Source organism: Ursus americanus, chromosome 23, assembly GCF_024610735.1.
Source record: "Ursus americanus isolate L20-20 chromosome 23, mUrsAme1.1.p, whole genome shotgun sequence".
NCBI classification, from domain to species: Eukaryota; Metazoa; Chordata; class Mammalia; order Carnivora; family Ursidae; genus Ursus; species Ursus americanus.
Genome location: NC_142149.1, coordinates 35,977,329 through 36,004,486, shown reverse-complemented (window position 1 = coordinate 36,004,486; position 27,158 = coordinate 35,977,329). Strand labels below are relative to the sequence as shown.

The 27,158-nt window shown below is 46.2% G+C and overlaps 1 protein-coding gene across 2 annotated transcripts in view; it reads left to right on the top strand.

The window, feature by feature from the left end:
• Positions 1-19,645, top strand: part of AP2B1 (adaptor related protein complex 2 subunit beta 1) — a 119,797-nt gene extending 100,152 nt beyond the window's left edge. For both annotated transcript variants that reach the window (XM_045773673.2, XM_045773672.2), the window contains 4 exons: positions 5,348-5,432; positions 6,377-6,463; positions 12,469-12,623; positions 19,184-19,645. In XM_045773673.2, coding sequence (XP_045629629.1) covers positions 5,348-5,432; positions 6,377-6,463; positions 12,469-12,623; positions 19,184-19,258 — 402 coding nt within the window. In that variant the 3' untranslated portion in view covers positions 19,259-19,645. The remainder of the gene's footprint in view (positions 1-5,347; positions 5,433-6,376; positions 6,464-12,468; positions 12,624-19,183) is intronic.
• Positions 19,646-27,158: the final 7,513 nt, after the last annotated feature.

The window sequence follows — 27,158 nt, the reverse complement described above, 5'->3', positions numbered from 1 at the left end:
AACCTGAGCCGACATCAGGAGTCAACGCTTAACCAACTGCACCAGCCGGGTGCCCCTCTATTTTTTTTCTTATACCAGCTTCAACCCACTGTATTAATTTTAAGAAGCATCACTTGGTCATGAGCCACAGTTTTTCAACACACTGCTAGGAGGTACTTAAAGCAAAGAATACACACGGCACGTTTTGCCTGGAGCATCAGTTTTACTCAAAGGTAAAGGGATGGACGCATTTTCATATTAAAACATAAAGTTGCATTATGGAATAGCATGGAACTTCAAAGAAATTCTGTTCTTATGGTGGGCTACTTCATATTATACCCCTAATCCTGACCGTTCCTGCTACTTCCACCCCAGTATATATGTCCATACTTTCCTCTTCTGTTAAGGGAAGTACACTAGAAAAAACTTGAAGTACTGTCCTTTTGGAAACTTTAAATCGAGTTTATATGTTGTCTAAACCTGAATGGTTTTCAGGTACTTTGAGTAGTATATTTTATAATCAGTATTCTTACTGGATACTCTGTACCAGTTACTGTTCTAGAAACTGAGAGTAGTGAACAAGAGACAGAAACCCCTTCTCTCATAGCATTTATATTCTACTGGAGGGTGGGGTATGTGTGACACAGGGGCAGGCAGTAAACCAGCGAATGAGTAAAATAGTATGTCAGATGAGGGCAATGGAGGAAAAATAAAGCGGAGACTGGGATAGGCAGTCTTGGGGTTAGAGATTGGGTGGTGTGATTCTATAATTACGTTGGTCATGGAAGACCTATGTGGAAAGATAATACTTGATTAAGCAAAAACCTAAAGGAGGCCAGGAATGAGCCATGCAGATTTCTGGAGAGAGAATTGCAGACAGAAGGTACAGCAAACGCACAAAGCCACGAGATAGCAGAGTACCGGTTACATGCAAGGGAAAACAGCAGGCCCCCGTGGCTGCCATGGAGCTAGCAGGGAGAGAGTCACAGCATGTAACATCAGAGAGGTAATAGGCATCAGATTATAGGTGATTGTAACTTTGGTTTTTATTCTGAGTGAGCTGGGAAGTCATTGGAGGTTTGAGCAGAGAGGTATTTATGAACTGACCCACATTTTAAGATCCCTCTGGCTGCTGTGTTGAGAATAGAGTGGGGAAGCTAAGTGTTACGGGGGGTGAAGGAGGCAGGTGCAGAAGCAGGGGGACTATTAGAAGGCTTTGTCTTATTCTATTTACTGAGTTTGGAAAGACAGCAGGAGGTTCTGTTTAGGGATGAGAGGGGAGATCAAGAAATTGGTTTGGGACATGTTCATTTTGAGGTATTAGTTATCCAGGTGAAGATACTAAGGCAGTTGGTAGGTATATGTCATAATTGATTTCCCATAGGCAAGCTAGGCATTGATTTTAAAGCTCTCGGAAAATAACTCTCCAGCGTGTCTGGATTATGTCTTTCTATTCTGTACCTGTTGGGATGGCAAATTTCAAAATAAGAAAACTCTGAAGCAATCAATATTATACTCTTTAAGACTGACTCTTTAAGGTTCTATTTGAGAGAGCTGCCATCCAGATTGGAATTGAACTGGCTTCATACTGTGTTTTTCCCTTGATTCTTTTTGGCCTAAACTCCTAAGGAGTGATTGGCGTATCCTTGGAGAATCTAGTATTTGGGCTGTGATTTACTACCTATGTTATTCTTAGCATATAGATGTTATTTTAGCTCAGTGAGTTGAAATAAAAATAGCTTTTATCTATCATCCCAGCCTCGTTGAGTACCAATTTGCCTAACGAGAGATGTTAATGGGATTATGTTATGCATACAGATGACGATAGAAGTAGAAAAGGGTTTGGGAAACTAGTGTTTCATTCCATTTGCTCAACAACTTCCCCTTAATTTCATGCAAGAAATATTTATTAAGTTACTAGGATGCCAGGGAAAGTGAGAGCCCCTGCACTCAGAGCTCGTGATATTGTGAGTGAGGCAGATGTAAACAGTTATTTTATCTTGTGCTGGAAGTGTATGCACTGGGTGCTGTGGGGAGGGAATAGAGCTTTCCTGAGAAATCTTAAGCTTGAACTAAATCTTAAGATTAAATAGGTATTTTCAGACAGCTGAAGCTTCGGGAGAATATATTAAGCAGAAAGAACAACATGTAAGAAGGCACAGAGCTGTGAGTTTCAGTGTTTGGGGAACAAGAAGTAATTTTGATATGGCCGACCTTAAGGAACTAGGCTGGAGAGGTGGGCGGGGACCAGATGCAGGAGAACCATATATTCTGGAATGAAAGCAGTTCTAGCCAAGAGTAGAACTTTGAGAGCTACAAAACACAGAGTTTGAAAAGCTACTGTAAAAGAAGGGAACTGCCTCCCCCAGAGTGACCTGTGCTGTTGATCCTGTAAAGAGGTATTTTACGAAGGACACAATAGCAAGAAGAGTCATTAGCCAACAGTTTGCTAATAAGCTTTTTTTCCCTCTGGTCCAGTCCCTTTTTAGCATAGCGGTAGTACTACGTTTGAGCACGTGTAAGATTTCACTTACATCTAATATGGTTATCTTTTATTATGAAAAATTCTGAATAAATAGGTAAAAGAGATGGTGAAGGAGGGAATTTTTCTTTCACAAACACTTGTTCTATTACTTACTGTAAGCCAGGCACCATTCTCTGTGTTTTGCTGCAGATGTTCACTCACTCTTCTCCTAGCAGCCCGTGTGTTCGGTACTGTTGTCTCCATCTGCAGACAGGACCCTGAGCTGAGTACTGCTTGCACAAAGTCACATAGCTAGTAAGCGTGGCGGGGTCAGAATTTGAAATTAGGTGGTCTGGTCTGATTCCCAAGCCGCTGTGTCTGCTGCCTCTGATTTGGGTGTCAAAGCTTCTCAGAATTATTCTAGAGCAGAAGTTCAGGGATAGTCTTCAGGATGTCCTGAAACCCCTGATTGTATGTTGAAATGTTGCATGAACATTTTTCAGGAAGAGGGGCTGTGACTTCTATTTGTCAAAAGGATCCCGGGGCGGGATGGTTTAGCACTACTGACATAGAGGAGTTTTTCATGTCTTCCCATTGTTAAAGAGCTCCAATTAGAAGGATTCCCCCAGAAGGACAAGATATTTACAAACCTATTCAGACTTCTTAGCTGACATTGTTCTAAGTTAATTGCTTATCTGGGTGATCTTTCTTGGGACTTTTTCCAAAATACATACACCAGGTCCCAGATTTAGATTGTTAATTACATGGGATGAGGCCCCGGCATCTGTTTTGAAAAATCTCTTCAGATGATTCTAATATGTCTTTGTTAATAAGCACTAGAATAGGGGTGCCTGGGTGGCTCAGTCAGTTAAGTGTCTGCTTTCGGCATCATGATCCCAGGGTCCTGGGATTGAGCCCCGCAGCAGTATCCCCGCTCAGCGGGGAGTCTGTTTCTCTCTCTCCCTCTGCTCCTTCTCTCTCTCTCTCTCTCAAATAAATAAATACAATCTTAAAAAGAATCACTAGTATGATCCCTTGGAGGACAAAGATGATATTTTCTGTATTCTTCAGTGTATCTCAAATGCTCGGGACATAGTAAACCTTAATGAGCGTTTGAATGAATGGCACATTGTGAAATAGGACTGCTTTTTATTCAAAGATGATAGTAATGACAATCACTTGCATTTCACATGAGACCTTTCTATAACCCAGACAGGCTCACCTATACCGCCCAGTTTTCCCTTCTAAATGCCCTTTACAGAGCCTGGCACTACCTCAGGATCTTCTTGGTGCCCTTATTTGAAGTAAGAGTTCTTCTCTCATTGCTGAGTACCAGATGAATTAGAAAATACCTCTTTCCCAGCAGCCCACAACTGATATAAATCTTTCCAAGTGGTGCTCTGGTACATCTAAAAGGTTGTTTGAGGACCTCTTTCCAGGGCTTAGTTACTCTGCTTATATTTACTAGACTCGAGCTTTTTGAGAATCCTGCTGTCTCCGCATTTTGGGCATCAGATTATGGGACAGAGGCCAGAAACTGCTAGGGGATTGGTAATTGAAAAGCACAAGTTATGAAGAAAGTAATTTGATGGGCTCTTCTGGGAGAGAGAGAAGAGAAAGATGGTGTCAAGTAGACATAAGCACATTATGGAGAGAAAATAAAGGTACTATTGAAGCTGGGGGAGATGAGTTGATAATAAGCACAAAAGAACTGGAAGAACTTGAAAAAAAGGTATTTGGATCCCATAGCCAAAGTTTTGAAAAAGAGCTAGATATGCTGTTGAAGTGTGGACATTGGCCCCGAAGGGACGGGGGGGATAGCACTTTTTTACTCTATTTGCTTAGAGCAAAATGAAAGAGAAATAGGCATGGTTACCGATGATAGGACTTGCCCAGAGAAATGTTTTCCAGTGGTGCCAAGAGCATAGATGGGAGAGTTATTAGTGACAGATACCAGTGGGAAGTGGTGGTTTAGAGCAGTTCTCCTCCTCCTCCTCCTTTCCCTTCTTACAGTATGTGGTTTTTGTAATCTGGTGCAGTGGAACCTGCCTGTCTCTGAGTATATACACCAACCACTGTCACCCATGAATAAAAGTACTTAGTGTAGCTTTTTAGAACTACAAACAGCATGCTCTGGACTGAAGGGGCTGTGGTAGAATCGCAGCCTACCTAAATCAGAAGCTCATATTGTGAGGAGAAAACGCATTTCTTCGCTGCGGCTCTTCCTTCTTCTAGTCGTCAGATTTAACAGTGGTTGACCCAGCAAGCTTTTTCCAACCGTAGGACTTAAGAAATAAGATTTTATAAAAGAAACAACTTTAAAACTTGTAAGTAGGAAAGCGGGGGTGGGGGGGGCGCTCTATGGCACCATTTACTTTGGAAAGAGGAAGAAATAAAAGATTTAGAGTCAAATTTGCATTTGATTCTGTTTCTTCTGTGCACTAGCAATGTGACCCTGGTTGTTACTTAATCTTTCTGAACGTCCGTTCCTCGTCTACAAAATGAGAGGGGAGTGACACCTACCTTGGGATGGTAATAATGAGAATTAGAAGTAATACCATTAATAGTACTTAGTAAGTGGTAACAGGAGCTGCTATTAATAACCATAGAAACAAACAGTAACTGAATGGGTTATTCTGGGTGCAGAACTTGTGCTTTCAGTTTATCCTTCTGGGGGCTCCTCCCGGAAAGAAGTAGAGTTGCAGGTTCTCACAGTCCTCCGACAGTGGAATGAGTGACGATGTGCTTTGCAGCGCACGGGCTGGTAGGTCTTGATCTGGGAAGTCCTGCACTGTCTAAAAGAGGAAGGAAATAGAGTGATATATTTCTAGACACATACCGCTCTTTCCCTCCTACCTGGCTTCCTATGATGTCCTTATTTTTCCCTTGTTACTTTCGTGGCAGGTGGCTGTGAAAAACAATATTGATGTCTTTTACTTCAGCTGCCTCATCCCACTCAATGTGCTTTTTGTAGAAGATGGCAAAATGGGTAAGTATGGTCTCCTGTGCTTCTGCCAAATATACCTTTGCCCTTCCTCTGAATGTCAGGCGGAGCATAGCCCAGAAGTACAAGTTCTTTTGAAATTAATTAAAAAAAAGGGGGGGATAAGGCTGTTTTAAAGGTCTAATACTTGCTAATCATATTTATTCTCCTGAGTCACAGTTGATCTTGCCTTGCTGTTGGTCTCTATATCACATTGCCAGTTATCTGAATAATCCAGTCACTACAGCACAGAGTAAGTGGTTTGGTGACAAGGAGATGTGGATTTGAATCTCACATTGGCTGTGTATTCGCTGTGTGATTGTGACAAGGTGCTTAACTTTTCTGAGTCTCCGCTTCCAAGTTTGCAAAGCAGAAATAGTTATTGTAAAAGCTGGATGAGCTAATGTATGCAAATTGAGCACTGAGCCAGCCCTATATTAAGTTCTTACTGTCTCAAAATAAGAATTCAATAATTTGTAGTAAACATTAATACTCCCCATGTGGTTGTTGACATTTCTCTCTTCCCTTACTTATGAAACCACCATCTAATAAAACTCACTTAGACTGGTACATATTAAGTGTGTTGGCGCTTAATTGATTTGATTCTTATAGTGGCTCTTTGGGTAGGCAGGACAGACGTAATTATATATGATGAAATTAAGGATCAGAAAGTCGCAAGACTTTGCCAAAGTCATGAAATAGGAAAACAGTGGAGCCAAGACTAAACCTTAGATGTCAGCTTCTTCCGGTGTATCTTAGTGCTGCTGGTACGAGATTAATTGATGTGGAGTGTAGCACCTCTGCTTGGCTAAGAATCGGCTCCAGTTCCAGGCCGTTCCTGGATGTATTGTAACAGCCAGCACTCCAAAAGAGAAATGGTGTAAGGCACCGGAAATCAGAATATCGACAGACTGTGCACACGCTTCTTTTCCCTCTGCTTCCCCATACAGAGCGCCAGGTCTTCCTCGCCACGTGGAAGGATATTCCCAATGAAAATGAACTTCAGTTTCAGATTAAGGAATGTCATTTAAATGCTGGTGAGTAATGACTGAATTTCATGTGCATCTTATTAGGTATTTGAAAATTTTGTCTTCTTTCCGCATCTGCCTGTTTCTGGTGGGTGTATGGTGGGTATTTGATTTGTTAATTTCTCTTTAAAAACTTGAGGTGTTTTGATACAGGTACTAGATTACTTCCAAGCTAAAAGATCTCAGAAACAATCTAGAGTGGGTCCATCCACCCAGTTCTTCAGTAGTCAGGCCCGTGTTAGTGGTGTTGCGTGCACGTCCTCCTGTGCGCCTCAGGTGACGGAAGGGCCAGTTGAGGGTGTACACCCTCCCAGGAATTAAAAGGACTCTCCTTCTGTATCAACCGTGGTACTGAAGAAAGGTGACTCTCTGAGATCCTTAGGTAGAATCTTGTGTTTGTTACTAAACAAAAATACCTCATAGTTGATTAAATTAGCCTTTTTTTTTTTTTACTTGCCTTGTATCAGCTTTCATAGGATGATAACTAACCTCTTTAATCATCATTAAAAAGCCCAGACCCTTCTGTAGTTCATTGTATTACTATAATAGAACGACAAAGCAGTAACCCAAGAGGAGAAAGAGTAGCTATCAGTCCCTAGGGCTTGAGAGTGATAGGGCTTGTTTCACAAAGTTTTCTCAGGAATGGAAGGGGCTCTGAGCTCCACATTATGCTGCCTTGGTCCCAGTCGCTCTTTTTTGAGACTAGTGCAAGGCTTTCTGAGTTTGAATGAAAATGAGCCTTGGTGCTTAGTCAGTACTTTCTCTTTCTTTTATCTGTTTCCTCCTTGTGTGTTGGTGGGTTTTTGGCTTAGTGCTGTCCCAGTGTCGCTAGAGCATGACACTGGGAGGAAGAGGCAGTATGGGACTACAGAGAAGGGGGAGAAACTCACGGTCCTCTCATTCCAACCTTTTCTTTTTCACTTTCGTCCTTTGGGGGTCTGTGATGTATTCATCCTCTGTGTTCAGACAGATCTCTTACGGGGCTTCTCCTGAGCCTTTGGGGAGGTGTCTGAGGAGATAGTCTTCTATAATTTCCATTGTAATAACTAAGTTGATTCTCTTCAGAAACACCACACATCTGCCTTCTTTCTAACATATTCTTGGTCTAGGTTTCTCACCCTGACTGGTTATGTTTATTAAACAAAACCTACGGTTTTGCTGCATTTTCACCAAAAAATCATACTCAAATTGAGCTGCTTTTGGTGCCATATTCTCTGTAGATGACAGTGTTATCTGTCCTCTCTGAGGCTCACGGTCAGTTACCACAAACCTCATCTCACGAGTGTAGGAGCTTGGGTAGCCTTCCATGGTATAAGCTGTGCTTCGGGAAGCTGTCAGGTGCAGAATCCAGAGTGGCTCACGGTGGGAACCAGAGCAGATCCTGTTAGAGAGGCAGCTTCCGGACCCAGCTTGGAAGAGACTCTTCATTTTAGTCACTCTTGTGGTAGTCGGTCCTATGGCAATGTTTTGTGTATTGCTCTCCTGAGAACACTTGTCCCTCAGAGAATTAAAGGGGGTTCTGTGTCAGTTAAAGCTGGAAAATGCAGTGTGAGATGGGCCTCTGCTAGAAGTTGCCATTGCACGTGAGCGCACATAAAAGCTGAGGAGTCTGCCGAGGAAGTGCGTTCCCCGTTGAGGAAGCCTGTTGTACTCAATGTGAACTGAATTTATGGACCATGGAATTTAAAAATCACAAAATGCTTATTATTTACATCTTGTGGAACACCAGTGTTCCTTTTTTTATTAAGGTTTTCTTTTTAAATAATTCCTACACCCAACGTGGGGCTCAGACTCACAACCCTGAGATCAAGAGTCGCATGCTCCACTGACTGAGCCAGCCAGGCGCCCCAACACCACTGTTCCTTGAGCCTGATCTGGGAAACACTGACCTATACAGAACCAAAAAAAGGCCAGAATAATTGGAAAGAAGGTTTGGTTTCAGACTGTCCAGTATGAAAGGGAAATGCTTTTTCAAAAAGAAAAAGAAGGGGAAAAAATGTTTGGAAGACTGAGGGTTTTAGTCTGGCCTCCCAAAATAATAGAAAAGACCCCCCTGCTTCCAGATTGGAGTTCTGAACCCTTATTGCACCTTGGTGTACACTTACGATCTTGCCAAAGAGGAGGTGTCTGGCCTTTCTCCCAGCAGGGCTGTGTCCTCTGCCATAGCCTGGCACAGTTTCTCAGAGCCAACTCAGTTTTGATCAGTTCTGCCATGGCTTCATGCCAGTGCCTCACTGTCTTGGGTGCTCCACATACCAGTGAACCAGTTTCTCAGTGACACACCGCTTTATGGCCATGCCACACATGGAGTGAAAGGGACAGCGGCACTTTTGTTTTCTCTGGGAGCCCAGGGCCATCATTTTCCCACACGAAATCACTGCTAATCTTGCAAGACCACTTCCTGCAACTCATCTTTTCTAGCTTTTCCTCTGCATCCATCCCAAGCTGTGGAGTGGCCTGGCCTTTCCATTTCCTTCCAGCCCTGAGGACTCTATTACAGTACATTTCCAGGTTTAGTGCCTTCTGATTCAGCACCCTGGGTCTAGCTGGGAGCTAAAAATACCATCCTTTCCAGCTGATCTGCCCTAATCACAATAGCACCAACACTTTAAATAGCTTTTCTGTGGCAGAGTAGACATTGACAGATGGAACTAGCACTCGGAGGGCTATAAGAAGTCACAGGCTCTAAGGACTTTACCAACCCAGCCTTCCACCTTTACGTTTGCTCTTCCATGTCTTTCTAGAGAAGAAACAGGAGGCCCTCTTCCCAAGCCTTACTGATTAATCAGATCTTAGTAGAAATCTATGTGTGATAGGGGTGCTTGTGGGACGACTAGTTGTGTAAATACTAGAAAATGTTAAATCCTGAAAGCACCAACGTATGGGCCTCCCAGCTTCCTAGCACTTGTCATCTCTGTTGGTGTCAAGAGTTCTGCATGAATCTGTTTTGCAGCTCACCGTGATAGCTATGTTTGGGGTTGGTGTATGTCTTAATACAAGAACTAGTTGCAGCTCTAGAAAGAAATCTTTCTGGCAAGCAGTGTACAAGCCTGTTTTTATAAATTATTTATTCTGAAAAGCTTAGTGGTATGTTGTGTCTATAAGCACTAGTTAGGCACTACAGTGAGGGACAGATCTTTCTTCTGGTATGGGGACTTAGGTAGGGGTGTGTTCTGTTTCTCTGTTTTGCTGCAGTCCTCCCTATCTTGTGGAACATTTCATAAATGAAATGCTTCGCTGGCCAGCACTTAAATGTAGTTTGGTTGCTCAAGCAGTAAAAAGTGTTGTTTTCAGCAGTCATAGTAGTTTTGAACTTGTTTGGCCCCAAGTGCAAATTTCCCATTTCTGCCGTCTAATATGAATATCATCCTCCCTCTTACTGCTTCTGGAAGAAGTGTGACCTCAGCTAAAGTAGGAAGATGAAGACCACATCCACACCTCCTCAGAGTTTAGGCCCCAGACTCAAAGAGCCAACTTTGGGAAAGAAGACAAATGAACCAGAAGAAATCACATCTGGAAGCAAATATGAACCTATTTCACATCTTTTTTTTACTCTGTCCTTTGAGGCAGATCTCCGTGTCTTTACATTTCCTTCTCAGTCTCAGATTCTCACAGCGGTGGTAAGATTACGTCTGATTTCCCAGGAGTTCAGGCGTGTAAAAGGAAAAACTATGATATCTTGTCAAGAAATGTATCCCAGTCAAGAGGGACTTGGCTGGCTCAGTCGGACGAGCATGTGATTCTTGATCTTAGGGTCGTGAGTTCGAGCCCCACATTGGGGCTCGATTACTAAAGATTACTAAAAAATAAATAAATAAACTTAAAAAAAAAGTGTATCCCAGTGTGGCTGGGAAGCCTCCTTACATCTGGTTCCCATCGCTGTTCTTAACAAGAACATTTAGCATGGTCTGATTACCCTTTCATCTCTGCATTCTCAAGCTCAAACCTAATATCTAAGATTTACAAAAATTGACTCACACATACTTATGTTCTAGAGCCCTCCCTTCATTTAGTCTTCTGGTAGAAATCCTGTACAGCCATTCAGTAGGAGCAGAGCCAGGTCTCTGGCCAGAATGTTTCCTAAATGTATTAAAGTTTACCTTCATTCAGCTTGTTTATTCTGCCTGCTGTTTGCCACGTTTTCTAATTTTGGAAGGCTGGGTGTGTGTGTGCTTCCATTTCTTAGCCTGTAAGTGGTGAAACAAGGAGAAGTCTGTAGGAACCTGGGCTTCGCTATATACACCGTCTAGAATGTGTCTGTGCAACAAGGTGGCTCTTCAGTAAAGGCTCCCGTGTGTGTGTTCTGTGTCCTCGGAAATGGGCAAGAGTCTTGAAAGTTAGGAATGGCTTTTACAACTTAAAACAATCCCCCCATGTCTTAAAACAAGACATTCCTGTCAAAACGCATTAGCCAAGCTCCAGCTGGTGGCGTTGCCTAGCAACTCCGGCAAGCTGCAAGAGCCCTTCATTCTGGGAACCAGGGTGGCAGAACTGCCGAACCCCTGAGAAGGGCTTAAAAAGCACGTGGAGGCCCCCTCCTCCAACAGTACTGCCTGTGAGGACCCTGAGATAGACTTTAGCTCCTCAGAGGCAGCCGGTTCTTCGGCTACAGCTGCTCTGCTTGGTGTTAGTGAAAACCTGGGAGGGAGAAGGGGAAGAGTCAGCTAACGACTAGATGTGGTGCAGATGTTTAGTGACTGGGCTTTCGTGCCTCCTCCCCTGAGCTCTCATTGGTTTGAACAGACAGGAGAGCAAGAACTGCTTGTAAGATGGCCCGCACGCCGGCACATGGTTTCCAGTGCCTGTGGCAGCGCACCTCTCTCGGTGGCTCCAGCGCCGGAGTCCGAGGCTTCTTCACAGGCGTTGGTGGCCAGTACCCCTTGTGTCCCAGCTCCCGTGGGAAGCAGAGCGATGAAAAACTCCAGGATCCTGGGCTCAGAGAGCTTCTTCTCTAGGAGAGCAGTGAGGCCAGCCATCGTTGTGGCCTTTTCCTAGAGAACATGACAGAATAGGACGGATTTTTATGTGGAGAATTCCTGAAGTCAGCAGGAGTAATTTAGAATTCTCATCAGAAATGAGCATCCTAAACTATCGACAAAGAAGCAGGGTTTATCGGCTCTATTCTTCAAGTTTCTTTCTCTGATGCTTCAGCATCTCTCCTCTTAGCAGTGAGAGAACAAGGAGAGCGAAATGAGCTTTCATTCCAGACTTTCACGTCTCTTTAATGTGGTAGTCACAGGGAGGACCCCAGACACCAACCTGTTCTCAGCTGGGTTGGTGACTCCGGAGGCCTCTGCTGTGACTAGCAGCCCCAGCTCGGGGTGTATAGAGCCTGGGGGCAGTCATGTGAACACAACTTCAGTCTTTCTCAGAGTCTTTGGTTGGACTTTTCTTTATTCACTGGAGTCATGATATTCCCTAGGCTTGAGAAACCATTTACCTGCTTAAAAAAAAAATTCTTAAGCATCCAGGTTAATACATTTGACTTGCAGGATTTCTGCAACTCTTTGCCCTTTTCTGATCCTGGCAGTTGAGGTCAGGCCGGCTCACGGTGAAGTAGTAGCGACTTGGGGAGTAAGTGTGGATTTCACCATCAGTCTGTGTGTGCCTGTAGCTCTGGGATCAGGGTCCCAGAGATGAATAGCAACATGGCAGTCACCGGCACCACCCATACACGCATTGCTGTCTTTGTCCTCTTCGGAGCATTTTATCTGTCTAGCACCTAGTTTAAGATTACCAACTCTGCTGATCCACCATAATCTCCACAGGTAATGTTTACACTAGTGTTTAGTTGCACCTTATTCTGTTTTCTGTCCTGGGATCTGTTAGGCACTTCAAGAGCCTCTTCCTCACCCTGTGCTATTGTGGGAGAAGGGCTTTCTGGAATGTGCACATGTGTCTCTGTGACGGTACTTCTCAGGAGACTGTGTACACGTGGCTCCTAAGGATGTCAGAAAAGTGTGTTTGTTAGACTTTTTAACTGAAGGTGTTGAATTCTGAATCTGTATTCCTAGACACTGTTTCCAGCAAATTGCAAAACAACAATGTTTATACGATTGCCAAGAGGAATGTGGAAGGGCAGGACATGCTGTACCAGTCCCTGAAGCTCACGAATGGTATTTGGATTTTGGCTGAGCTACGTATCCAGCCAGGAAACCCAAATTATACGGTGAGTCCTTTCTCCAGATAGATGAGATGGGTTCGAGGAGGGAGGTAAGAGCCCTTTCATTTTTTCTTAGCACCATGGAAAGACCTGGAGGAGGCGCTTCAGACCCCAGATAGCCAAAACAAGCAGTCGGTAAAGAAGTGCCGGTTACCTCCTTGGAAGAGCTTCTGTAAGGAGCGCTGCAGACTTCCCCGGGTGTGTGCTGCCTGACTCACGGTGCTTATCTCGCATTTCTGTGCGGGTGGTGCTCTAACAAGCTGCTGAGACGGTTGTCTCTACAGCCCATTTCAAGAAGGCCGCCTTTCCTGCTAGTAGAGTTCATGACCTAAGGCTCTCAGAGTCCTAGACACACGAGCCGTTCTTTTTAGCAGCATTGTATGCCCCGAAGACCCTGCTGAGAAAGGTGAGGCAAAACTGGGGCACACCTTTGGAAGACTGCAAGGGGACTGTAGTTTGGAAAACTCCTTCAGGACCATACCGGACTAAAATTAAAATCCTGGCACTATTTTTAGAGCAGGAGTGATTGCCTTGAACAACAAAGACTACACCGCAGGCACCGGACATGTGTTTGCTGTTGCGAAGTGTGATCTCCCAATAGGATGCCGCCTGTCATCACCTGCTGTAAAATAAAAGCCCTTGGGACAGGGACAATATCTTATTCTTCCGTTATCTTTGAAGCTTCTGTAGGCTGTTTTGAAGGGACGGAAGAGAATACCATTCAATATTGAATAACTCTGAGGAAGCTGAACAGGAGACTTGAGGGGGCATTTCAGCCGTTTAGCTGAGAAAAGCCTGTGACTGCATTCCTTGATTTTAACAGCCAAGTCTGTTTTCATTAGCATACATCAAGGGAATAGTACCACCCAGAACTGAGAATTCTTGGTGTTTTCCCCACTAGTTCCCTCCCTTGAAGCAGCTGGGGGAGAGAGAGAGAGAGAGTGTGTGTGTGTGTGTGTGTGTATGTGCGCACGTGCACTTGGTCCTATCAAGCTAGATTTTTGTGAGTGGGAAACTTCAGGCTTCCTCCATGAAGTAGACACTTCTCCCACCCACCTTCTCCTCCAACAGTCTTGTCTTTTTTGGAAAGAAACTACCCCATCATTTACTTTGAGTTCCCCAAGAAAGGAAAAAGCCCTTCTGTGCTGTTTTCCTAGAAGGGCAGGTCTTCACTGTAAAATCAGGGTCTTGTGAAATAACTCCCATTTTCTCCCTTAGCAGTGTGCTCAGAGAGAGTGTGCGTGTGTTTTGTTTCGTTTACCATCCATTTTATTGTATACAGTCTTTCATCTCAGCTAAGTTAAAGAAGCATGATTACTATTCCTAGTTTGCAGATGAGGAAGCCCAAAGTTGAGAATGATGAGCGCCTTGGAGCACCTGGGTGGCTCAGGTAGTTCAAGTGTCCAACTCTTGATTTCAGCTCAGGTCATGATGTCAGGGTTGTGAGACTGAGTGCCATGTTGGGCTCCGTGCTGGGCATGGAGCCTACTTGAGATTCTCTCCCTCTCCCCCTAACCACCCTTCTCTTAAAAAAAAAATGATTAGGAGTGTATTCAAGATCCTGTAATTTGTTGGTAGGTGTGTTATGCTTAGAATTCAGGTTATCTCTTGACCCTTCCTACCATATTCATTATAAAGATAGTGAGAATTTTGACAATGTCCTCTTAATGTCACTGTCTTAAACATAATTTGTTTAAAATTTTTTAACTTTTTATTTTGAAATAATTTGAGACCCACAAAAAAAAATTTTTTTTTAAGATTTTTATTTTTATTTTTACTTATTCAACAGAGATAGAGACAGCCAGCGAAAGAGGGAACACAAGCAGGGGGAGTGGGAGAGGAAGAAGCAGGCTCACAGTGGAGGAGCCTCATGTGGGGCTCGATCCCAGAACGCCGGGATCACGCCCTGAGCTGAAGGCAGACGCTTAACCGCTGTGCCACCCAGGCGCCCCGAGACCCACAAAAAATTTTTAAAACGGTTCCCAGTTCCAATGTATCTTTCACCCAGTTCTCCCCATTGATAACATCTTACACACCCATAGTACATTTTCTTCTTTCTTTTTCTTTAAGTAGGCTCCATGTCTGACATGGAGCTCAAACTCATAACCTGGAGATTGAGCGTTGCACACTCTACTAACTGAGCCAGCCAGGTGCCCCCCATAGTACATTTTCAAACGGGATGGATGTTGGCACAACACTATTAACTAAACTATAGACCTTACTCAGATTTTTCCAAGTTGTAAATTACCGTTTGTTGTTGCTGATGGTGGTGGTTGGGGAGAGTACAGCACTGTGCAGTCTCATCACATGTGTGTAGACTCGTGTAACCACCACCACCGGCAGGACATAGAACTGTTCCATCACCACAGACAAATTCTGTTCTTGCTCTCCCTTTATAGACTGTCACCCAGCCCTAAACCACTGATGTTTTCTCCATTACTATAATTTTGTCATTTTGAGAGTGTTACATAAATTTATATTCTTACAGTGTGAAACCTTTTTTGAGACTTTTTTTTCGCATTTAGCACCATACCCTTGACATTCATCCAGGTTGTTAAGGTGTCTCTGTAGTTCTTTCATTCACCTGTTGAAGGATATTTCTTCCCCTATATATATATTTTTTTCATTTTAACAGTTTTTATTTAAAGTTGTATGTAAGATTACTTTATTCCTGCTTCTCAATTGTTTCTTCTTTAGATTTGCCCTTTGCCTTTCCTACTTGGTGAGATTTGGCTTTCTGTTTGAGGATCTTTTTGCAGTCTTTGTACACTTAGAGTCCAGTGCGAGCCACGTTGCCAGCGTGAGTGCCCACGTGGACAGTCGTGCCATCGCCTTCTCTTGCTGTGCTCGTTCAGTGCAGATGACGTATTTCTTCCTGTAAACCTGGACGACTTTGACAATTCGCTGACCTCTGTAAAGTGTCCTCACACAACCTGCACTTCATCATCCTTTCGGATGGGCATGGATTGCACACTGTACTTCTGTCTTAGCTCTTTGGAACGAGGGGGGACATAGTCTTCCTGCAAATGTGGGAGGGTGCATTGAAATGCCTTTTACGGTTCCTGCTCCAGTCGGAAGTCACAAAGGAATTGAACGTCATTTTGGCTGCTGGTGCTTCAGTGAGGACTGCGGAAGGAAAGGGCCCCCTCTGTATTTTTTTAAATTGTTATTTTGAGATGATTATAGATTTATGTGCAATTGTAAGAAATAATCCAGTGGGATTTTTGTCCTCATGGTGCCTTTTTTTTTTTTTAAGATTTATTTATTTATTTGAGAGAGAGTAGGAGGAGGGGGAGAGAGAGAGAGAATCTTTTTTTTTTTTTTAAGATTTTATTTATTTATTTGACAGAGAGACAGCCAGCGAGAGAGGGAATATAAGCAGGGGGAGTGGGAGAGGAAGAAGCAGCCTCCCAGCAGAGGAGTCTGATGCGGGGCTCAATCCCAGAACACTGGGATCACGCCCTGAGCCAAAGGCAGACACCTAACGACTGAGCCACCCAGACGCCCCGAGAGAGAGAGAATCTTAAGCAGACTCCCCACTGAGCATGGAGCCCAATGCGGGGCTTAATCTTATGACCCTGAGGTCATGACCTTAGTCAAAATCAGGAGTTGAATGCTTAACCCACTGAGCCACCCAGGTGCCCTGACTTATGGTGCGTTTTTATAGCCACACCCACCTCCCTTCTTTCCTTATATTTATAAATGGTAAATTTGTTTATACTTCCTTGCCCTCTTTCCTGTTTTCCATCCATCTGGTGACTAGGTTCCTTCTGCCCACAGAACAATCCAAATTTTCCATCACAACATCTGACATAGACCTAATCCATTCCTCTAAATGGTGCTGCAGACTTCAGAAGCCCTCGGGTCCATTTCCTTCTCTCCATCCCCCTGAACACCCATTACAATATTGATCTGTCTCCACTAGGTATTAAGGAGGAAGGAAATCTGATTGAGCCAGTACTAATACATGAGGATTGATGGTCCCTTAGCCTCCTAAGAGGTTGATAAATCACTCCCCCCCCACCCCCCACCCAGTCCTTACTGTATTGAAATATTTGTCCTGTAAGGATGAGGCCCCATCACTCCAAGTAACTACATCTTATTTGGAAAGATAACTTGTCTCTGGTGGGAAAGTGTATGTTCCAGACCATAAACCGGAAGTGGATGTGTTAAGTCCTTGGCTTCCTTATCCGGGAGAGGTGACTCTTTCCTTGATGGGTCTAGATGGGTGACATTCCTAAGTGGTTGGTATTAAAGACATGTCACGTAAGTAGGCCAGCAGTGCAAAAGTTAAAACCCAAGGTCTCTCTTCCCTTAGGAGCCATAAAAAATGAGACCCAGAGTCCTAGCTTTCTTTTAGAAGTCAAATTATTTAGCTGCTTTGTTCTTTATGTATGTTTCCCTTGTACTTTCTTCAGGATTTAGCAAAACCTTTTTCTTTTCTTTTTTTTAATTCACTCTAGCTTGTCTTGGCTGTACTAGTTGGAAAGCAAAGGATGAGTTTTAAGTCTAAACCTGACCCTTTGTTAAAGGTTGGCATGGCTTGGCGGGTGGCGGGGGGTGGTAGTATGATATAAGGGGAGAGAGAGGGAGAGATTGATTCTTCCTCATCACTACCCCCCGCAACCCCTTCCAAAGAGCAGCAGAAACTGAGTCCAGGCCTGATCAGTCCATGACCCCCTCCTCCCCCCCAGTGCTAGCTTTGGCAGATTGGGCTCTTGTAGAACCCCCAAAAAAAATTTCCTTATCAGTCATGAACCCAAAAAAAAAAAAAAAAAAAGTCTCCCAACTGGTAGATCTTCAAGTATTATTACAAAGATGTGGAAAAAATATTTTGAGGGAGAGGAACCACGCCTCTTTAGTCTGAGAGTTAACTCCCATAGGCTGTTCTTACTCTTTTTAGCTTCGTCTCCTCCTCCTCTTCTGAACCCACTTACTCTCCCACAAGAATTTTCCACAAACTGACAGTAGAGGCTGTGGAGGAGGAGGTACGGAATTGCCCTGTACGGAGCTCGAAAGTCGGGGACGTGCCTGTAGCTGCAGCTTTGACCAAAGTAGGGGCTGTTCTCTATGCATAGTTATACTCTGAAAGTAGTTGGGCGTTTTTTGTTTGTTTGTTTGTTTGTTTGGGAGTGTGTGTGTGTGTGTGTGTGTGTGTGTGTGTGTGTGTTTACATTTGTCAGAATTGTCTTCCTGATTAATGTTAAGCAGCAACTTTGGAAGTGTCTTAGAGACTGAATATTTTTAAAGCTGTAAATAAATAGAGACTCTTTTGATGTTCTTTTGTTTGGTTGGTTTTGTTTTGTTTTTTGCCTTTCTTTTTCTTCTCTCTCTCTCTTTTTTTTTTTTTTTTTTTTTAAGTAATCTCTATGCCCAAGGTGGAGCTGGAACTCACAACCCTGAGATCAAGAGTCACATGCTCTACCAGCTGAGCCAGCCAGGCACCCCTGTTCTTTGCATTTTTTTAAATTTGACTTTAAGTTTTGACGATGTGAGTTTTTTCAAAAAATTGAGGGCTGACCAGTATCTTGATATTTTTGCCAAAAATATTTTCACCTTTTGTGTACTGTGTGAAATCATCTGGTGTCTCTGAGAATAAACAGGTAAAATAATCTAAAATCTCCTAGTGCTGTGTCGTGAAAGACAGCTTCTGCCTGTCTACCTAATAGACGAGGACAATGGTGTCAGTAATGCAGAAAGCAAACTAAATTTTCTGGTTCTAAATGCAGTTTTCAGGCTTCTACTGTTATGTTATGGTCAATATTTTTCCTAATCTGATACAAAGATTACAAATCTGGGTTTAAGGTTTGTGCTCATTGACCCACAGAGTGAAAACCTCAGTGTTCAGCACTGCAGTCGTTTTCAGTGTTTTCACGTTGATTTGGTAGTCGTGAGACTGGAAGAAGCGAGGTGGCAGAGGACGGGCATCAGGAGTGTGTGGTTTGCTTGTTCGAGGAGGCAGCAAGTACATGAGGACGCCGTTGCCATGACTTGCTGTCTGCTTATACTAAGTCTCTCTGCGTTCTTGTCTTCCTTCCCTAATGGCATGTTTGCTGTCCTCAGTGTAGTACAGAAAGGACTAGTTCCTTGAATGTACTTCACGTTTATTTCACTTCGTTGTACATCCTCCTGAACTGGGCCTGACCTCGTCATCCTTGGGAGACAGAGGCAGGCAGCGCAAGTGACCCCCAGCAAGTTAGGGTTTAGCCCTTGCCTTCTCGTTTGGTAATAAGCCCTGTGACTCTTAGCAAAGCTTTGGGGCAGCTATTCCCCTACAGTCAGGGGGTTTGATGTGTTTAGTATTAGTATTGGTATTTAGTATTAGTATTCCTAACCTCATGGACCCACAGAGAATGTAGGTGGAAACACAACACAACTTGACATTGATTAAATTGAACATTTAAAACCCAGAGAACTTCTTAAAGGAATCTCCTGGTTTGGTTTCTCAGTGATAGAAGCTCCTCTCTCTCTGAATCAGAAAGAGATTTTCTTGAACTGAGTCTTGGATACTTTTTGAGCTCATGCCAGCCTCCATACTAATCTTCTTCTCCTTTTCCTCCTCACAGCTGTCGCTGAAGTGTAGAGCTCCTGAAGTCTCTCAGTACATCTATCAGGTCTACGACAGCATTTTGAAAAACTAATAGACTGGTCGGGGCCCTCCGGCCACCCTGTGATTGGTGCAAGCCAAGAACTCTTAACTGGAAGAAACTGTATTGCCGTGTAGAATACGAACCCAAACACACTGAGGCCGCCTGCCAAGGTAGTGACTAGTCTAACCTGTGCTAACATTAGGGCACAACCTGTTGGATAGTTTTAGCTTCCTGTGAACGTTTGTAACCACTGCTTCGATCACTTCCCACCTCTTGCCACCTGCTGCTGCGAGCTGTCCTGACTCGTGAGCTTCTCCATAGTGTGCCAGTGGCTGGCATTTTTGAGTGTAGCTTGATATTTTGTAATTGAGAGCTCATTTCAAAAGCAGAAAAAAACAAAAAATATTAAAGCAAGGAAAAGTGTCACTGAAACATAAACTGCACTTTATTGTTTTCTATTTTTGTACATACGAGAAGTGGAGGGCGTAGCATACCCGGTAGAAGGTGTTAGAACAGCTGACTGCCGTGGACCGCACGGTCCCAGAGGAAGAGACGCCGTTCTTTGCCATCCTGGTAGGGGTTCTCTTACCTGTGGCAACCTTGTCCCTGGGCACCTGGGTTTTCACTTTTTATCTCTCCCCAAACTCCCTTTCCTTGTGGTTCCGCCTACCCCGTGTTACCGTCTCATTTGCTAGCTCTGCAGTCGGGAATGGGGGTCTTCCTTGAAGGGTGCTTCAGGGGGCAGGAAATGGGTCCTGTCAGCAATAAAGCGGAGAGAAATTGGAACGTACTACATTCCTTCCCCTCGATCTAACCCACAGATCACACTGATCAAGAAATTTTCGTAGAGATGGGGAACAGGAACCAAAACGTGCTTCCCCCCACTCCCTGCCCTGGATTTAATTCTCAGGTCCAGTTCAGATCTAAAATCATGGTTTTAGAGTTGAAACAGACTTTAAGTAATAACTTATTCAGCCCTATTTTTCCTAAAATGGAAAAAGACAAAAGGCAAAACAGATGTTAACTGCCTGAGGCCTTTTAGCTGTTGAGTAGCTGAGCGCAGGGGCGGGGACTGGGTCTCCTAAATCCCCACCAATTTGTTTTCACCGAAGGAGTGTCTCACTAATTTCCCTATCTTCAATGCCTTTCTCTTGCCCTCTCTGTGCCTGCTTCTCTGTGGCTCTTCTCATACTCCACACTGATTTTGGCACTCCGTTCATTGGCTTGGGTGGCAGCAGAGTCTGTCTCCTCAATTACTGGAAGGTAAACCCCAATGCCAGAATGAGAGAGTAACTAAACGTTTCCCTACATGCTCCTAGAGCCACAGTTCTTGAGGCCAGCAGGGCGGGTGCAGAGACGAAGTGAGACGGAGTGAGCTTAGAGAGGTCACAGACTCACTTGATCCCTTTAGCTCTCTGATCTGCCCTGTCACGCCCCCCACAGCAGTTGAGACCATCTCGGAGGGTCAGGCAGTCTTGTCCTCTCTCAGCAGGTGGGGGGAGGTGTGAAATCCTCTTCCTTAACACTTCCAGTGTGTTTTGTCAAAGGATGCTTTGTGCCCAAAGCACCAACTGTTCAGCAGTGTTCACACCGCTATGTCTCTGGGCACTTGTCCCACTACCTGGTACCCAGTATTCAGGATCCATGAACACGACCGCTGTTCTCAGCTGCCCCACACAAGTCCGAGGCGCTTTGGGGCCCAAAGGGCTCACGTTGAACTCAGACCTCAAAGTGAGTCCAAGAGGAGGAATCCTAGAAAACAAGAGCAGAAGCCACCCCACCGCCCGGTCATGTCTGAAATAACCCTGATTTATACCAGTTACAGAGCTTGGGGGGAGTGGGTCCCCCAAAGCAGTTTCCTAAACCTTGAAACTCCACAAGAAGAATGACTGGGGCAGGGGTACGGGGAAGAGGTGAGGAACTCGCGTCCTGCACTCCCCACCCCTGAGGCACATGGGGAATAGGAAGTCGCCCAAGGAGTACATGTGGGGGGTGGGTAGGTTGGTTGTGTGTCGGGTGGAAAAGCAGGTTGATGGTTTCCTTGTTGGGAAATCATTCGTGGAGTCGGATGGACACAGGCGGTGAAGAAGGTTCACACTACAAATACCGTGTTCTCAGCTCGGAGCAAACGAGTTCCACGAGGAAGTGTATGTGCAGCTAAGCAGACAGAACACAGTTTTGTACCAGAGCATGTCCCTCTGCCCCCGAAACGAGGCTTCTCAACCTCCCAGCAGCGATGGGTAACAGCTGCTGTTCTCAGCTCACCTGACTGAGCCAGTCCGGAAATTGTTCGCGCCTTGGGGAGACTGCCTCCCACTGCACCCCTGAGCGGTTAGGGAGGGATTCTGTTCGGTGGAAGAGGACCTCTCTCCTGAAGAGACAGCGCCTGTTGCCTCCACTGCAGCTTCCCTTTTGGCCCATGTCAAGCTCGGCCGAAGTGGGGAGACGGAGTGGAGATTGCCCTCCATTCTCTCCTCTGCCTCAGTATGTCTTTGTGACGTCGGCTGGTGTCATACAAAGGGCAGGGAAGCACACACACACCCAGAACTCTTGCTGGTCAGAGATTCCCTGAGTGTCTGTCCTCGCCCGAGCCTGTTTCGTGTGTCTGTGTTGTGAAGCTTGGGGCTCTGGAGAGAAATCGGGGGGGGGGGGGTAAATGTTGCCCTAAGAATGCTTATCATTCTTTGGTTGTTTGTATCTGTTCTTGGGGAGGGGGGGGGAAGCTTGACCTTGTGTCTTCGTCAATAAACTCATTTACACAAAATGAAGTTTGTGGTACGTGCTGTGTTCCCAGAACTGACACTCTAGGACACAACACTGCTGCCCGGGAGAGGGATGGGGCATTAAGAACCACACTGCTAGAAACTTTTCTTTGGGCTGCCCCAACCCCCCCAGGGATTTAGCCAGATGAAATTAAGATTGACCTGAGGAAGAATCCTGTACCTTTTGCAGGGGCTCCTGTTAACCAAGCCCCATATCCCCACCGTCGGCACCACCGGCACGAAATGCTCACAGGAGCCAGGCTGTATTCCCTGGCAGGTCTCCTGCTAGGGCCCCAGGCACATGGTCCCAGGGGCAGAAGCCGCACAGCAGAGCTCCTCACCAGCTTCCTGTTACCCAGGATGATTCGCCTCAAAATGTATAAAAGCTGCTGGGACCTGAACTCGGGGCTCATGTGCTCCCAAGTGAAAAGAATTAATGCTTGAAAGCAAGCTTCCCCAGGAGTTCAAGTCTAGTCACCTGCGTCGTCAAAGGAGCCCAGGACCCAGGTGCTGTCAAGATAGAGGCCCCACCCTAGGTTCTGATGAGCGACAGCCTCTGAAGTCTCACAACCCGGAGTGGGGGAAGGAGGCTGGGGGATCCAACACCAGGATGCCCGTAGACCAGTCCCTGAGCCTGTCACCGCTGGAGAGAATATGTGTAAGCTGCTTTTATTACTTGGGGTCCAAATCCCATGAACGGTCTTTGGCAGCCAGCAACTTTTTGCTTGTCACCATGTTGCTGGGTTGCAGTTAGCTCAAGCTGTGACAGGAATGACGGGAAGTAGTGGGGCCAGGGTGGTCTCCCTTGAGGCTCAAAGTCAAAGAAATGAAGAGAGGTGGGCCTTCCTGAAATCTTATCTGGATTCCCAAACTAAGAATGACGTCAGGTTGGGCAAACTCTTGGGACAGAGGCTCTAGTTTGTTGTTTTTTTGTTTTTTTTTTTTTAAGATTTTAAGTAATTTGCACCCAACGCGGGGCTCGAACTGACAACCCTAAGATCAGGAGTGGCGTGCTCCACTGACTGAGCCAGCTAGGCGGCCCCCAGAGGCTCTCAACTCTTGGGTGCCCGTTAATACCACATCTCAGTTTTCAAAAACATGATTTCTGCTCAGCCAGGCTGGGATGGGGCCTGGGGGAAATCTGCATTTAAAAAACTCCCAGTGTTCTGTGCAGCTGGGGTTGGAAATTAACTGCCTGAGAAAGACACACCTGTGTGCCTACTGTAAAGGATCGCAGGTGTTCCTGTAGCAGGTGAAGAAAGCTAAAGCACTGGGACCGCGGGGGGGGGGGGGGGGGGGCAGGGATCAGCGGAAATGGGGGAAGGGCATTAAGAGGTGCAAACTTCTGGTTATAAAATAAGTCACAGGGTGAACAGCATGGGGAATACAGTCAGTAATGGGAAAGTTTTGCATGGTGACAGATGGTAACCACACATTGTGGTGAAGATTTTATAATGTAATTGTTGGATCACTGTGTTGTACACCTGAAACGAATATATTATCTGTCAGCTATACTTCAGTTTTTAAAAATCACACACACACACGCACAAAAAAAAAGTTGCCAAATAAAATGCCAGTTGCCCGGAATCATACTGAAAGGAAAAAAAGGAAAAATGGTAAAGTACTTTTCATGCACGTGCTACCTGCCTACCCCGTGAATCTGGCATTATCCCCATTTTTCAGGTGAGGTGTGGCAGACCCACATCTCTCGACTTCCTGTGTGTGTCCTTACCCCAAGACACCCCAGATTGCCCTTCAAGCTCCACTGAAAGTTTGGTAATAGGCCATCCCCTCCCTCTGCTCAGCCACCAGGACAATGGCCACCCTGCTAAGCCCCCGAGTTACCAGTATGTAGAACTAAGCAGGCCACGCTGGCCCCAGACTTTGACCTTCCATTGCACCATCTTTCTCAGCCCCCAGAATGGCAGCTAGGAAATACTGAGATCTCAGGTACGTTGTTTCTGAAGCCCGAAAACAGTTGAGGACTCCCGGGTTTGAGCCTTCCTACTCCCACCTCATGCATTGATGCTTTTTCTGATTTTGCTTGGACCCAGATTTCTTTTCCCTGCCACCCCCAGCTCCAGGAGGCAAGAGCCTGTTTATTTTAATACCTGGTGTGGCACTTGGGAAAGATCACACCTCCCCCGTTGTTACCCGTTTCTATCTCCTGAGCACTAATCCTAGAATCCCAACCAGCCCCCAGACATGTTATTAGCAACAAGGATGTTTCTTGAAAAGTTTCCGAGTTGGCTGCAAACTTGCCATCTCAGTTTCTCATTTAGCTTTTGCCCTGCCATTCTTGACGCTGCCAACAAGGGGAAGGGTGATTTGGGGGTCGACTGGACCCAGATGGACTTCATCCCCCGAGGTATTGCTTTGAAACACGACTGGCCCGGCACTCGGGCTGAGAGGACCGCTCCCGGCTTCTTCCCGCCCTGTAGGTATTAAAGGAGGATGTTCACGTGCAGCCTCTGGCTTTCCCTCCCTGGTTTCAGTCACTCTCCACTTCCAGTCTCAGGCTCCAAAATCCGGCCAAACAGCCTCCGAAAGCTCAGTGGTGGGGTGCGAGGGGTGGAGTGCGTGGTCTTTGTCTCTTCTGTCCCACTTGGGGGTCTGGGCCTCGGAAGCTGCAAGTGGATCCACACATCTGCTCTCCCCCAGAGTCTGGGCTTGCATCTCGGGCACCCGCAGCTGACGCAGAGCCACATGAGGCTCGAGGTCAGACAGACCCAAGGACTGGGCCTCTCAAACCTTTTCACCGAGGTAATTGTAATGGGAGGAGAGTGAGCGGCCCCTCTGGTGTAAGTACTTAGCCCCTAGTGACTCTCAAAAAACCCCAATGACTTAGCTGAATGTGAAATGCAGGCATATTTTGCATTTTATGTTAATACTATGGCTGCTTGTTTTTTATATAAAAATAATGTTTTAAATGACCTACCACTGAAGGCAAGGGTGAGATCCCATAATTAACCTATGGCTTTGTGTTCTCCTAGCAGGAGAAGCTTCTGAGAAGCCTGGCGCCAAGGTATGAGTGTGAGCATTGCACAATTTAGATTTCTAGTCCCCCGTGGGCTGAAATAGAACCAGAAAGGAGGATGATGGCCAGAGGAGTAGACATAAAGTCTGAGATCCTTGGGCAGAGTAAGCATTAACGATTTTGAGAATGGAGGATGGACGGTGCCCTGGACAATTTAGTCAAGTTAGGAAAAGCTCTCAGTGACCCCGTTGTGACCCCACAAGGGTCCATAAAATCTGATTTCTCCCTGCCAATTCTTCGAGGAGGAATATTTCTGGGAGGAAGCCACATCCTTCTCAGCCCTGTATTTGCTACTAGCTGCTTCCCTGGTCCTTCTCATACCCCAACCCAACTCCCTAGGAGCCCACCTAGATTAAAAGGAAACGCTTTCCCCGGGTGGTGTCCAACCTCCTGTGTAAAGGGCTTATGTCTTTTAAGAAGGCACGAAAAAATGAAGGCCACACATTGAGACTTGCTACAGGTCAGGCACCGCTGTTAAGAACTCTGTACTCCTGTGGCTGCTTTATGCCCTGAGGACACCTGATCACATCTCCACCTTACAAACCAGGCAATTGAGTTAGGATGGTTCAAGTTACGTGCCTTTCCTCTCCGTCAGGTAGTCAGCAAGAGGGCCATGATTTAAATCCAGATCTGTCCGATTCTGAGGCCCAGGCTCATAACCACTATGCTTTATGTCTGGATGGGAGAGGGAGGAGGAGCAATTGGGAACCTGCCCAAAATGCATGAGCCCAAAGGGAGGAGGAAACTGGCTGGGGGGGGGGGGAATCCCGGAGCCCACAAGCAATGGAAAGTCTAGAAAGTCGTAGTGGGGAATGCTGGGACCCAGGGATAAAATACGGGAGAGCGCTCTGAGCTTCCCCTTCCTTCTTCCTGCGCCGCAGGCAACTAAAATGCAACTCTGGCCTGGTTGCCGCCCTGCTTCAAGACCCTTCATGGCCTCCCTCTCCCGCCCAGGGCTAGGTCCAAACTCCTTACCCAGAAATCACCGCCTTTGAGACCTCACCTCAACGCCCCTCTCGGCCTCCTCTCACCAAGCTCCCAGCCCCCTGGGCTCTCTGCTTCCTGGACTTGCTTTGCAAAGCTCTGTACCCGCTCCCACCTTCTCTGACCTGTAGCCCTCCTCTCCCACAACCTCCCTCTTACTCGCCAACTCCAAATCCATTTCTTTGGAGGCTCCTTCCTTCAAAGCTGCCTCCTCTGTCACCTCCAGACTCCTCTAGTTGGTCCCCTCCTTCTGCCCTCCTCCAGATCCTTGGCTTTTCACGCAGCACAGAATTAGTGCTGCTTGGGTCTGCTTCTGCCCCTCGGACTGGGGTGGGGGGGGCTGCCCAAGTAGGGATCCCCGTCTTTGTAGTCCAAATTTTGCCCTTCAGTAAGACAAGTTACTCAGCCCCTCTCAGCCTCGGCTATCTCATCTGTACAATCAACCTCACAGGATTGTGAGGATTGAATTCGAGGACGCAGGCGAAGCTTGGAGCGCGGTGTGTGGCGCATAGTACATACTCGCGAAATGCTAGCTATCCATGGGATTGCCGCTGTCGCCGCTGGTTTTCGAATAAATATATAGGTGATTGCGCCTGCAACCCTGGCAAGCGCTGCTATGTCCCAGTCTGGAGAAGAGAGGGGAGCAGTCGGTTTAGGGAGTGGAGGTCATTCACTGGCAGGAGATAAGCTGGGCTCTGCGGCTAACCTGGTCTGCCCTTCTTGCACGGCTGCAGCGAAGGGCGAGAGTGACCACCCTGCGCTCCGTCCTCCAGCGGGGCGGCGGCGGAGAGGCGGGACGCTGTCGCCGGCGCGGAGTGCGGGGCACACAGGTGCGCCCGCCCTGCAGTGCACTGGCCTGGGAAGGGTGCGAGGGAGACTAGAGAGGGAAGCTAGGGTGGACGTGGTGGGCGCGGGGTGAAGGGGGAAGGAATTGGAGTGAAGCAAGAGGCTTTAGGGCCTCTCCGGTGCCTTCCCCCCACCCCTCCAGGGGGGAGCTAAAAATCTGGCAGCGTGAGTCGGGAGGGGGTGCAAATCGAGGCTCGGGGTTCAAGAAGAATTCTTCCAGGGCCGCGCGAGCGAATCCGTCAGGCTCAGGGACCCAGCGGAACGCTAGCCCGACCCCCCCCCACCCCCCCGCGCCCGGCCTCGCGCTCCCCTCCGCCTCCCT